Source organism: Tauraco erythrolophus, chromosome 5 (genome assembly GCF_009769465.1).
Source record: "Tauraco erythrolophus isolate bTauEry1 chromosome 5, bTauEry1.pri, whole genome shotgun sequence".
NCBI lineage: Eukaryota > Metazoa > Chordata > Aves > Musophagiformes > Musophagidae > Tauraco > Tauraco erythrolophus.
Window position 1 is genome coordinate 74412424 of NC_141469.1, and position 12532 is coordinate 74424955.

At 38.3% G+C, this 12532-nt stretch overlaps 1 protein-coding gene across 2 annotated transcripts in view; it reads left to right on the top strand.

Moving 5' to 3' along the window:
• The window catches only part of GRID2 (glutamate ionotropic receptor delta type subunit 2), a 753158-nt gene that overhangs the window by 427699 nt on the left and 312927 nt on the right, over window positions 1–12532 (top strand). Inside the window, exon 3 of one of the 2 annotated variants that reach the window (XM_086611621.1) lies at window positions 6884–7168. The exons of the other annotated variant lie outside the window; for it this stretch is intronic. Within the exon in view, the coding sequence (XP_086467747.1) occupies window positions 6884–7168 (285 nt within the window). The remainder of the gene's footprint in view (window positions 1–6883; window positions 7169–12532) is intronic. 2 annotated transcript variants of the gene reach the window in all.

Sequence of the window (12532 nt, forward strand, 5' to 3'; positions counted from 1 at the left end):
TGGTTGTGGTATTTTGTGCAAGAGATGCAAATGCACTCTCTGGTAGTATTTTTTATTCTTAGATATCAGAAGCTTGTATTATTTTTCCCAAACAAAAAAAAATCCCAAGGCTTAGAAAGCACAGCTATTAAGACTCAAACACAAGTTTGTTTTACAGTCAGGACAAACTAAAATCCCTTTAAGGTTAATTACAAGTGAATTTAAAATACTGTTAGCAGTTTGAGTTGTATATAGTGTAGTGGAGGGGAGGAGGAGATTGGCTTATGTTTACAGAAAAGATGTAAATGAAATTGCTTTCTATAACTTTATCAAGAAAAGGAACAGGACAGACTTTTTCTGCACTGCAGAGGCAAATATTCTTTAAAAACCAGTCAATAATATTCCTCCTTCCCTTCCTATCTTACCCTTATTTCCTTCTGAATAGTTTTCAGGATATATTAAAAATGTGCTGTCACTCATCTCCAAATAATTCAGTTCTAAGTCTTGGATGAACCATTGTGTTATGAAGGAAAAATAATTTGCAAGAGAAGAATTGCTATCCAAAAGTGACTAAAAAGATTTATAGAAAATTTGAGGCTAAGCTCACTTGATCATGGGTCTCATAATCACATTTTATTCTTACTTGTTACATCAAGATTATGAACACCAAACAAAAAGACTTGAACTTTATCTGTTTAAACTTCTTGTAAATTTTCATGGCTTTTCTCACGTGAGCACATTATCTTTCTGCAATGAATTTCATGAATGTTTTGGGACTGTTGTTTAAAGGTCACAAAGACAAAAAAAATTGCTTTGTGGTTAGCATGGCCGCTTGATGAGGAGGGAGCAGAACATCTCAATGAAAGAAATCCACACTTGCACCTTATTGCTTATCCTTTGCAAAAGGGAATTTGCTTGCTACAGTCCTTTTGTCTTCATCAGCATCCTGAAACTAAGAAAAGATTTGAGTAGCAGCCAGAAGCATATTCTCAAAGTAAACAAGAAATAATTGCTTATATTTTCCAAGCTATGTAGAAGTTCCAATGGCCTAATACCCTTTTATAGGTGCTTAAGTCACCCGATATATTTTGCCCCTTGAATCAGCTATTTGTCCTGATTGGATGTGGATTAGTACAAACAGGGTGATGGAAGGAATGATGAATTTCCAGAACACACTAATAAATCTGTAAATAATCTCTTCACAGCTAATGTGTGGGGAAAACCTGAGGGTTCTAACGGACTAGATTTTACTCCCTGACCTTTGACTGGCTTGTGGGTTCCTGGCTACCTTGTTGGAATGGGAAATGAATCCGAGTATCGTTCCAGGGAACCTGTGATCCATCTGGTGGTGAATAGTATAGGCCCCAAAAGCAAGTAAGATAAAAAATGTTTGTGTGGAAAGGTTGTATACATCTTCTACAGAAATCAAGGGAATGCCAATTTGGCCCAATTGTATAGAGCCTCCCTGATTTCAGAGTCCTTGGAGAACTTCCAAAACACTGAGTAGATGCACAGGGAAAAAACCTGTTTATAACCTTTCACACTCCATCCCAAAACAGAGATATTGGTGAAGAGAGGTTGGTTTGTTTTTTTTTCCCAGCTTCACCTTCAGATAAATAGCTTTGAGACAGCACTCTAGGTGGGTAATATGTGGAAAACATCCAGGAGCAGTGAGAGCAAAATGATGCTAGCTTGGAAAAGAATGTCCAGGGGAATAACATTGGGGTATACAAGCCAGGGCCATGGGATCAGAACTCTGAGAGGAGGATTGAGATCTAATTTCTGTTCATTCGGCATATACTCAGTCAAACAACACTACTGGTCTGGAAGCAGACTGGTAATTTCTAAATTACAGAAGATTAAAAGGACCCCAAAATACATCTCTGATTATTTAAAAGGATACTATCCACTCTCTGTGCACAAGATTTGGCATTTTCAAAAAAATAATGTTAAGAGTTGGTCTGACTTATTTTAACCAGTGTCCTGGTTTTAGCTGGGACAGTTAGCTCTTCTTTTTAGCAGCTAGAAGAGCTCCATGTTTTGGTTTTACTCAGAGGCTCACTCTGAGAAGAATGTTGATAGCAAGCTGATGTCTGTGGTTGGAAGTGAGACTCCAAGGACTTTTCAGTGTGCCGTGTTCTTGCCAGTGTGCAGGAGCACAACAGGATAAGGGAGGAGCATAGCTGGGACAAGGAGTCCACGACTCTCCTTGCGATTTGTACTTGGACTTAAGATTGAGGCCAAACTGGCTGATTAATATTCCATATCATGCAGCGTCATGCCCAGTATAAAAGTGAGGGTCAGTGGGAAAGAAGGGCTTTTTGCCCTTCCGGGACTCTCAGTTTAGGACTCTGAGTGCTTTCTCTCTCTCGCTCTCTATTTTGGGCCTCCCGTTTATCCAGGATTGCAGTATCGGGATTTATCTGTTTTGGGATTGCAGCTTCAGGATGAGACGGGCCTCGGTCAAGGGTGGTGAGCAATTACACTGTACATCACTCATTTGTATATGTTTATCCTGGTACATATCCGTACATATATATATATTGGTAGCGGTAGTAGTAAATTGTTCCTATCTCAACCCTCGGGTCTCTTTTCTTTTTCTTCTTTGATTCTTTCCCTCATCCCTGGGGGTGGGGGAGGGTGAGTGAGCGACTGTGTAGGGTTTGGTTGCCAGAGCGGCCTAACCCACAACAACCAGTAATTTAAATGAACGCCAAATTACGCTGTTACTGAAGTCTCCAGAAATTTTTTACTATTTTTTTTTCAATTTGACTTATCAGTTTGTGGTGTGCAAGAGTGATTTTTTTTTTTTTTGTGACTTATCAGGAAGAAAAAGAGAGAAATAAGTAAGAAAATGCTCGCGTTTGTAGCAATAATTAAATCTCAGTAGTCCTTTTTTTGATGTTTCTTATTTATTCCTGCATCCATTTTTAAACTTGTTCTTATTTATGGATTTTTTAAAATATTTTTTTATAAATTACAGCAACTAATAGTTATTTAAGGACCTACCATTGTTTCCATTTTACAGAGAATATATTTTAACCATAGCTATTTAAATTCTGCTCTACTTGTAAAAACTGGTAGCCTAGGTGTAAATTATTTATTTCAAATTGTATTGGCTATGCTCTTTAGTTCAAAAAATAGCATACTGAACTCAAAATTAGTTTTTTTTTATATTCTTTAGATGCCATGCCAAACTAACTTAGAAGATGTTTTACTCTAAAAGATTGCTCTTTTGCTGCTGGCAACCAGCCCACCAGTGTTGGAAGCTTTGCATTTTGGGAAAGACGAGATAAGCTGAAGAGTTAAATGCAGTGCTGGGTGCGTGCCAGCGTGTGATACACATGCTATGTGCTTAATGTGCTATGTATATCTACAATGGAGAAACATTGTAGATATACAATGTGAGTGGGTCTCTGCTCTGCTGAGTCTATCTTGGTTGCAGGGGGGCCGCCTGCCTTCTCGCCACAGATTGTAAGGGAAACTTCAGCTCCAGCACACCTCCTCCCACTCCATCTTGACTGACCTGGTGTCGGTGTGGCCATTTCTCTTAGATCTTAGTCCTCTCTGGGTGAACTCGTCCCGGCGGGCACCCCGGGAGCGGGATGCTTCCCGAGCTCCCCATGCGGCTCTGCCGGTGCCATCTTGAGCACATGGCACCGGCCCAGCCCCGGGCAGCTGCCCGTCCGGGAGCCGGGAGCGAGGGCAGCGCCCTCCTCCCCTCTCCTGCTCCTGGGCAAAAGACCTTTTCCCATCCCTTTGTCTCAACTTAAATATGGCCTCAACTTAAATAGGGCAATTCGCAGAGGCGCCGATTTGGCTCAACCCCCTGAGGGGGATGGGACTCAGATCTGGTGGCACAGGGAACAAATCCCCTCTCCTGCCACCAGAACATCGCGCCCCCCCCCCATCAAACTATCACACCTGGTGTAACTTCAGGACATTTCCTCTTGTTCTGTCACTTGTTACTTGGGAGAAGAGACTGACACCCACCTTGCTACAACCTCCTTTCAGGTAGTTGTAGAAAGTGCTAAGGTCTCCCCTGAGCCTTCCTTTCTCTAGGCTAAAAAAACCTCAGTTCCTTCAGCTGCTTGTCATAAGACTTGTTCTCTAGACCCTTCAGCAGCTTTGTAGCCCTTCTTTGGACACACTCCAGCACCTCAAGGTCTTTCTTACTTTGTATGTGCACATATTGTATAAATTCTATTTCTGTTCAAAGAATAATCCAGTCAGACTGACTCAGGCAAACTCTGCAACTCATACACTCATTTTCTAGAAAAGCCTGCCTCTGAGATAACGGGCCTTTCTCTGACAGCTAACTCTCTGTGAATTAAATAGTCCCTAAGTGTACAGGAATAAGGTCCATTTGCGAACATAATTAACTGCATATTGCCCCAATCCAGCACACACTATTCTCATTAGCGTATCATGGAAGAAAGAGCCACACATGCGACTTCAGTCCTGAGGCTATTGTAACAAACGTGGTGCAGTGTCAAGAGAGAAGATTTTAATCCTTTATTCATTTTGTTTGCCAGTGTTAGCATTCGGCCCTGTGGAGCTAAATATTCCATGCTGTTTTCTTCCCCTTCATGTTTCAATAACAATTTTCACAAAAAGAGTGTTTCCTACTTCGTAGTGTACTGGTTATTCTTGATCTGAAAGCATGCCTGGAAACTTAGACATTTTCAAGCAATTTTTGTAATGCAGTTCAACTCTGCTAAATTTTTTTTAAGTCCTGTTTGAGAGACCGGAGGGTTACACTACATATTTTATTTGAACAGGTGGCATCAGGATCATATACACTTACTTTTTTTTGAATTAAAAGCAGACTTTTGCAAAATCTAGCATCAATTTGATTTATCTCCTGATATCTAGTTATGAAGACAACTATAGACTTATAGATAGCCACAAGTATTTATTGATGGATAGATCAATATATCAATAAAAAGTTTTTCTCAAGCGGTAGCATTCTCACTGGGATATGCAACCTAGTTGTTGCAGTACTTGGTGCAGGAAAACCATATCAAGAAAGAGATTCAGCATCTACCTGAAAAGATAACTTGACAAGCTCTTTATCTTTGTTGAAAGTGATGGCCAAGAATGTGATGAGCAGTAAAAAAGTTGAATAGCTAATAAGATTGTTTTGAAATCTTCTGAAAATTGGAAACTTGTGAGATACTGATAATTTTTTTTCTCCAATGATATTTGGTACTATTCTGTAAAAAAGATACTTGTGGTTATTGGAAATGTATTACCTTTAACCTGAAACCCAGAAGCTGGCCCAAAAGCTGAGCTATGTTCAGAGCGTATATAGAGAGAACACTATCCTGAGTCAAAACACTTTGAAACCTTTCTATAGCAACACTCGCCTTCCCATATTTATCTGCATGAAGGAATTCGGAAGTGTTCTCACCAGATGGAACCTCAGTGGCATCAGTACACCCCAGAAATCCACCATGACATGTTCCTGATCTCTGTATCTTAAGGAGAGTAATGCGCCGGCTTTAGGAAGAGGCTTCATTCATGACCTCTGGTGCTGTCCTTTGGCTACAAAGTCAATCTCCACTTGGGTTTGAATGTGGAACTCCGTTCCTCACACTGTGAATGTTCCTGTTGAGATCTATGTTTTTGCAAAGTAAAACATTACTCATCATGAGTAAGAGCTGTATGATATAAGACAACAGGTCTGGCGCTAAAATAGGTTTTCATATTTTTAGGGGAATATATTCTCACATGGGAGTTTCTTGGTTTTGCCTGCATCTGTTGTGTGTGCAGAATATTCTTGCAAAATAAGTAATTGCACAGTTTAGTATTAGATATTAATATGTAAATACATATTACTCTTTACCATCCTGTTACCTAATTTACATGTGTAAAAGCAGGTTAACTGCATGTGTAGCTTTGCCGGTGGCAAATTGAGTATTTCAAAATTTAGCCTGGGGTGTCCTCTGGGGAATCATGCTACAAGCCTCTGTTGTTTCTTCATTGAAGCTCTCTAGTCTGTTAGAAACCCAATATAAACACTTGACTCTGCTTTATTTCATAGGGTAATCCTTCAAAATTACAGACCTAATCATTATTAATTCTTTTGATATTTATTGATTGCATTAACATTAATCATGATAAACACCTTTGATATTAATGTGGAGGTCATTGGTATTGTACTTCAGAGACTGTCTGCTTTAACTCAGCCCTCATTAAGAGGATCGTTAGTTACAAGGTGTTATTTTCTGCATAAACTACTCCACGCATTTCTTACAGAAGTGAGGAGAGTAAATGTGTATAGACTATTCACTGAATTTTGAAAAGACTTTGCTATTTGTAAGACTAGCTTTTTTTTTAAAAAAAAAGAAAAAGAAAACATAAAAACTAAGTTACATAAGATTGTTGCATATATCTCTTGAAACCCAAACGGAACTCAGTTTTTACTTGGACAAGTTAACGTACGTAATCATGTTTAGTTGTCTTCAAAGGTTGACAGCAAGCCCGAGATGTTGTTTCTTCATGTTTTCTCTGTATAATAACAAAGATCCTATTCATGAAGCTATTGTGCTAGACTTTCAAGAGTGCTTATTTCACTGGGTGGTCATGTTAATTCAGTAGCTGGAATCTGTTCTTAACGTTCCTCAGAAGTCCCCAAGGGTGGGTCTCATTTTCAAGGGATAATTCTTTTCTGGGCAAGGTGGACAGGTCTTCCAACTTTCACCACAAGCTCAAAGGGAATAGAGAAGCCTTGTGATTTTAATAAATTTCAGGTCTGAATTTACTTAATGTACAAAATTTTATCCATGTTTCACTTGTTGGAACCTGTTTGTGTTTCAATTCCCAGTGTCTGCATTTCAACAGCAAAATAGGCCCTGTGCACTGAAGCGCTCTCACCTCAGATATCACTGTTTTCTTACAGCCTGTGACCTGATGAACCAGGGCATCCTGGCCCTTGTCAGCTCCATCGGCTGCACGTCAGCAGGATCCCTGCAGTCACTGGCAGATGCCATGCACATCCCTCACCTCTTCATCCAACGCTCAACGGCAGGAACGCCAAGGAGTGGCTGTGGGCTCACCAGGAGCAATCGCAACGATGACTACACACTCTCTGTCCGCCCTCCTGTCTACTTAAATGATGTCATCTTGAGGGTGGTCACAGAATATGCCTGGCAGAAATTCATTGTTTTTTATGATAATGACTATGGTAAGTATTTATTTAGCAGGGTGATTTTTATCAAATCCATAATTCTGTTGAAAGCAGTCACATTTCATCTTTATAGTCTTACAATAGATTGTTTTGCTTGTGAGCATTTATGGTTCTGTCAGCATTTCAAAGCACCTTAGAGAAATCTATTTCGGAAATCCATCAACGTTTACAGGTTTATTTGATAACTTCATTGTTAGAGTTAGCTGATGAATGGAGAACTTCTCTGGCTTTCTATTCTGCCAGTGTTTATGAAACATTAAAGTTTTTAGAATAATCTCTTGGTTTTTGGACTGTAGAAGTATAAGATGACAATTCAAGAGGCATTGCGTAAGATTTTACGTTTTATAGAATTGTTTATTGTGTTTTGAATCTCTCCTCTTTGGAAGCTGAAGCAGTAGTGAATGTAGGTTAGAGATCTCAGCAAGAATGGGCTGCTATTCATAAACGTAAAACTTGTAGAGAACTTCTGTAGAGCGAAGAACTTGAGGAGGAGGGCCTGGAGAAGACAATGTTCCTTCTTTTTCGAGTTCGTTCAGTGTTTCTGAAAGGTGCTGAGTTGATGGTGGTTGTGCGATAAGTGTGACACAGATGGTGGCATCACAAGACTGCACCATCCAGCTCAGTGACTCAGCCGAGTTCAGTACAGATATGTCCTAAGACTGAGAGGAGAGCTGGACACGTTTCTCTAATATAGGTACATTATCTAACTAATTTTATAATCTTTATTCTATGGAAAACTGCTTTGAAACCAGACTTGTTTTATTCAGATGCATCCATTATTCATAAGTAATCATGACTGTTTTGGATGAACATTTTAAAACTTATTTTCAAAGTTAAATCTGTAAGTTATGGAAAAATGCTCCCTTCAGCGATTTGCTGTGCATAATATCTAGTTCATTCAGGTCAGGTGTTATCGATTTTTGTTCCATGGCTTCATAATAAATTCTTAAATCAGAATGATAGAAAATGATGAATAGGAGGATTCCTATTTATAGCAAAGCAGCACCTAAAAGCACCAGCAATAGCATAAGGAACACACGCAATAGAAACCATCCAAAAATCTTGCAGTAAAGAGTATTCTTGTTTGTGTTTTATGAGTCTGTGCATACACATATCAGAATATCTGTGAAGACCATAAACTTGCCAGCTAAAAGATATCTTTTTGCATGTATTTTTGAGTTCTAAAACCTCATTTTTTTAATTAATATTTTTGAATAATTGTATTTGTAAATATTAGTTTTAAATTCTTCAAGTTTCATTATTTAATTTGAGAATTCACTTCAGACGCCATGTCATTTTGTCCTTGATTTCTGGGCAAGAATCTCATTGTGGTGTGACTTACGTAACACAGATGCCCTCCGGCTAGGAGTAAGTTTCAGACCAGTAGCTCATTCAGTGGCATATCATGCCCAGATGTGACATGTGGCAGTTATTCTACCTGACTATATGGCTAATGCCATACTGGCCAAGACAGATTGTTAATCTGACTCTGATCAGTGATCACTACTACATACATCAGAAGAAGGTGCAAAAAAAAAAATTCTGCATATAGTGTACACTGAGTAGTGTATCCCCCTTCTAACCGTGTCTGTGGTTTGGGTATTTTGGGTGGTATTTTAGTGGTTTTTTGGCGGGGTTGTACTTGGGTTTTGTTAGGTTTTTTCGTTGGTGGTGGTTTTGTTTTGTTTGTGTGTGTGCCGAGTTTGGGACTAATACCATAAATAGAAAGATTTTAAATGCAACCCGAGTTTAAGTTAACCAGCAACTCTGAATAGGGCTATTATCCAGGCAAAGGTATACTGTTTCTTTGAATTGTACTAAATCCCGGATTTCAACAACCATCCTAGGGTAGCAAGCAGTTTCTACATTCTCTTTTTGCTTCCTACAGTTTCTTCATAAAATTATGCTGCTGATTTCATTGACTATCTCCTCCTCCACTTTTAATAAGGAATAACAGAGCAGAAGTTTCAGATCACAGTCTCTAACCTGAGGCCTCTCTAGTTATTTCCTTTACTTGGAAGAGTTATTCTCTGTCTCTCCAATTCATCTTCTTGCTCATACTGGAACGCCTTGCTAATTCCTCAGTACCCTGTTTCAGGTGAAATCATTAGGCTTGACACAGTATTTTGCCTGTTCTTAATCTTCTAAGCCAGTTTCTGATCTATGGCAGTAGTTTTCCTCATACCCATGATGACATTATTTTCTTAGCAGTTCCTAGAGAACAATCTTGCCAGGAGCTTATATTAACATAAATCTTAACGAATTATTTTGATTTCTCCTCTATTCCGGCTCTTGATTTACTAAAAGCATTTCCAGTATTGGAAGCATGCATTTTCTCTTCCCGTGTGCAGTATTGACAGAAGAGGGATCAGGAAAGAGCAGAGAAATTCAGGATAAGAAGAGAAGAGCTGGAGTCACTTGTTAATTGATTATAGAGTGGAGAAGTTGAATTCAGTATTCACTCGGCTTTAAGCAGGAAATTGCACTGTGTGACCTCCTGAAGTCCCATCCAACTCTAATTATTCTGTGATATTTGAAAAAGCCATTCATTCAGATGGATCTATAGATGTGAAATACTTAAAACCCCAGCATCAGTTTAGGTTTTATAAAAGAGAGTTGGCCCAAGAACCCTAGAAGATCTTGAGGAAGGGAACGTTACCTTTCGATGCTGTGCCTGTTTTAGAAAGAAATAAAGACTGGGCATGCAGACATGTGGTGAAGGTCCAGGGGTAAGCCATCCTGTTGGTCAAAGTGTCAGTGCAGCTAAGGGTGGTTGCAATTCCCTCTGGAAGGTCCCAGTTCCATTCCTCAGCTTGCCTGAGAGGTTCTACTGCAGTATGACATTTACTTCCTTTCTCAGCTCATACAGACCTAAAATAAAATTCTGGTTTGAAGCTTTGCTCAGTTTAACTGCTTGCAGCAGCTAATATTAGACTCTTCAATGTAACATTTAGTATTAAACATTAAAGTAGGTGGTAGATCAACACTTATATTAGAATTAAATTCATATTAGGAAGAGATTATTGATATGTTCTGCACAGTCCTCTGCAGAACTGACACTTGTGCAAACAGAAATTTCTTACCCTGATGGTTTTTTTTTTTGTATGTGATGATCTTTCTTCTCAAGTTGTGTATCATAACATTAAGTGATGTTTCTATAGCATTAAATGGCACTTGAGAAATAATGGAAATATAGATTCTGGTATATGTTAAACTTCTTTTTAAACTTTTTTTTCCCCATTGCTGCTGTCTTTTTGTAAGTTAGAAAACATTGTAAGTTAGAAACACTGTTAGACTGACTGGTTCCAGTAACTAGCAGAATTCCAATACTTTCCTTTCTGAGAAATTATTTTCTCTATTGATTTATTTTAGCGATTTATAACAAAAGACTTCAGTTGTATTACTGAAATTCTTTCCAGTAATAGTTTCACTCTCTGAAAGAAAATGTGCCTTTCATATTTAAAATAAATTTTCCTACAGTAAAATTGGGCTTATATCCAAAGTAAATACTGTGCTAAACCAGATCCCTTGCACCTTTAAAAAAAGACTTCAACTATTTATGTGTCAATTTATCAATATCATAGGGTTTCAATCCTATACATTGAATTGCTTTTGATTTTTATCTTGCAATCTATCATAGATTCCTTCTCATTATCAGAGAGTTAGAGAACTGTCTATAGTTGAAAATGCGTCTTTCTGCAGGGCTGCAATATTTCCCCAATGTTACCCTTTTATAAAACTCTCAAATTGTTTTTTGAATATAACTAGAAAAGTATGTTCCATTTTAACACTTCTTCTATCTAAATGCTGGAAGATTCAAGTCTACTTCAGGTTCTTTACCAACAAAGAAGGTTAAAGTCTTTGAAGGAAGCACTTCTTTCATTAAGTCATAAGAAGCTGGATGTTGAAAAAGTGATATAGAATGCATTTCTGAAATAATTGACGTCTAAGTTTTTAACTGATAAGTGTTTTCTAAGTAAAATTGTAGGTTGGCTGGCTATTCCAACAAAACAAAAGACACCTTGATAATAATCAAAAAAGTATTTTGCTGCTGTTGACTTAGTTTTGCTGAGTAACTAGTGAAAGACTTCAGTAAAGCCTAGTCTTTTGTCAGTGGTAGAAACTTTTGCCAGTGGTAGAACCTTTTGCCAGTAACAAACGTGAGACTAATACACAGTAACAGTCAATGAGTGAGAAGGTGAGAAAGAGAACATTTTAACTTGAGCAGACTTAGGTGATGTTTGCTTGTATTTCATTTACTACAGTTGTATCTTTACCTTTAATATATAAACTCAGATGAAATTGCAAAAATCAGATGAGCCTTCTTTTCCCCCATCCTTGCTCTCTGCTGGGATGATGTAGATCAAACTCCCAGTGAAAATAGTGCAGTCAGTCCCATTGTATTCAGTGTGTTTTGTTCCTTGAAGCAAAACATGATAAAGGCCTGATTTTGTTTAATTTCATATGAAGATGGTAAAAGTGTTCAAGGACAATTCTGCACTTCTTCAAATGCCATTAAGGACAGTCTTCTGGCAGAGTTAAAGAGTAGACTGCATGAAATGCAGCAGAATTACGCAGTAAATCAATGCCTTTCTCAACCTGCTATTAAAATTACTGTTCACACAGTGTGTACAAGCCAGCTTTACTTGATTTAAGCAGCCAAATTGTCTCCTACTCTGTTCATTCTTGACCGCTCAGCTCAAACCATAGGATCACTGTGTTGCAGAGGGTTAGCTGTGCATCGCCTCAAAAGCGAGTGCAGAGACTGAGCAGTTCATCCACTAAGTCTCTGAACTCTTCCTTAGGACCATCAGCACCCTTTTCAGTGAAGATATTTTCAGACTGGACACTACAAATGTATAACTTATTCCCTTGGAAATTGCAAAGTTTAGATTTCTAGAGAGCCAATGACATCCATAAACATTTTGAGCAAGCTTTGCCAAGTTATTACATCTTTACTTTATGGTTTCAAGTTCAAAGCAAACAAAATGCAGTTTGAAACAGCAAATCCTGCCTCACCCACAGACTGGCATCTGACAATGGCCAGTCCCCAAATAGTAACATGAAAAAGACCCTTACACATTCAGTCAGAGAGGAAAACAAATGAAATAGTAATTTGAGATCTGAATGTGTGAGCCCAGGCTATATAAGCAGAGTAATTGACCTGGAATCCCAGCATATTGTTGGTTTTTGTCTCTGTGGTTTATCAACCAGGGGCAAGCTTTTGTAATTCATGTTTTTCTCTTCAGGCAGTTTATAGTTCACTGTATTTTGCAGGAATAAGTTGATATTTTTCTTTAGTAACAAATTATTTAAGAATAAACGAGTCAATCATTGCAAGAACATAATTGTGAATTTTGT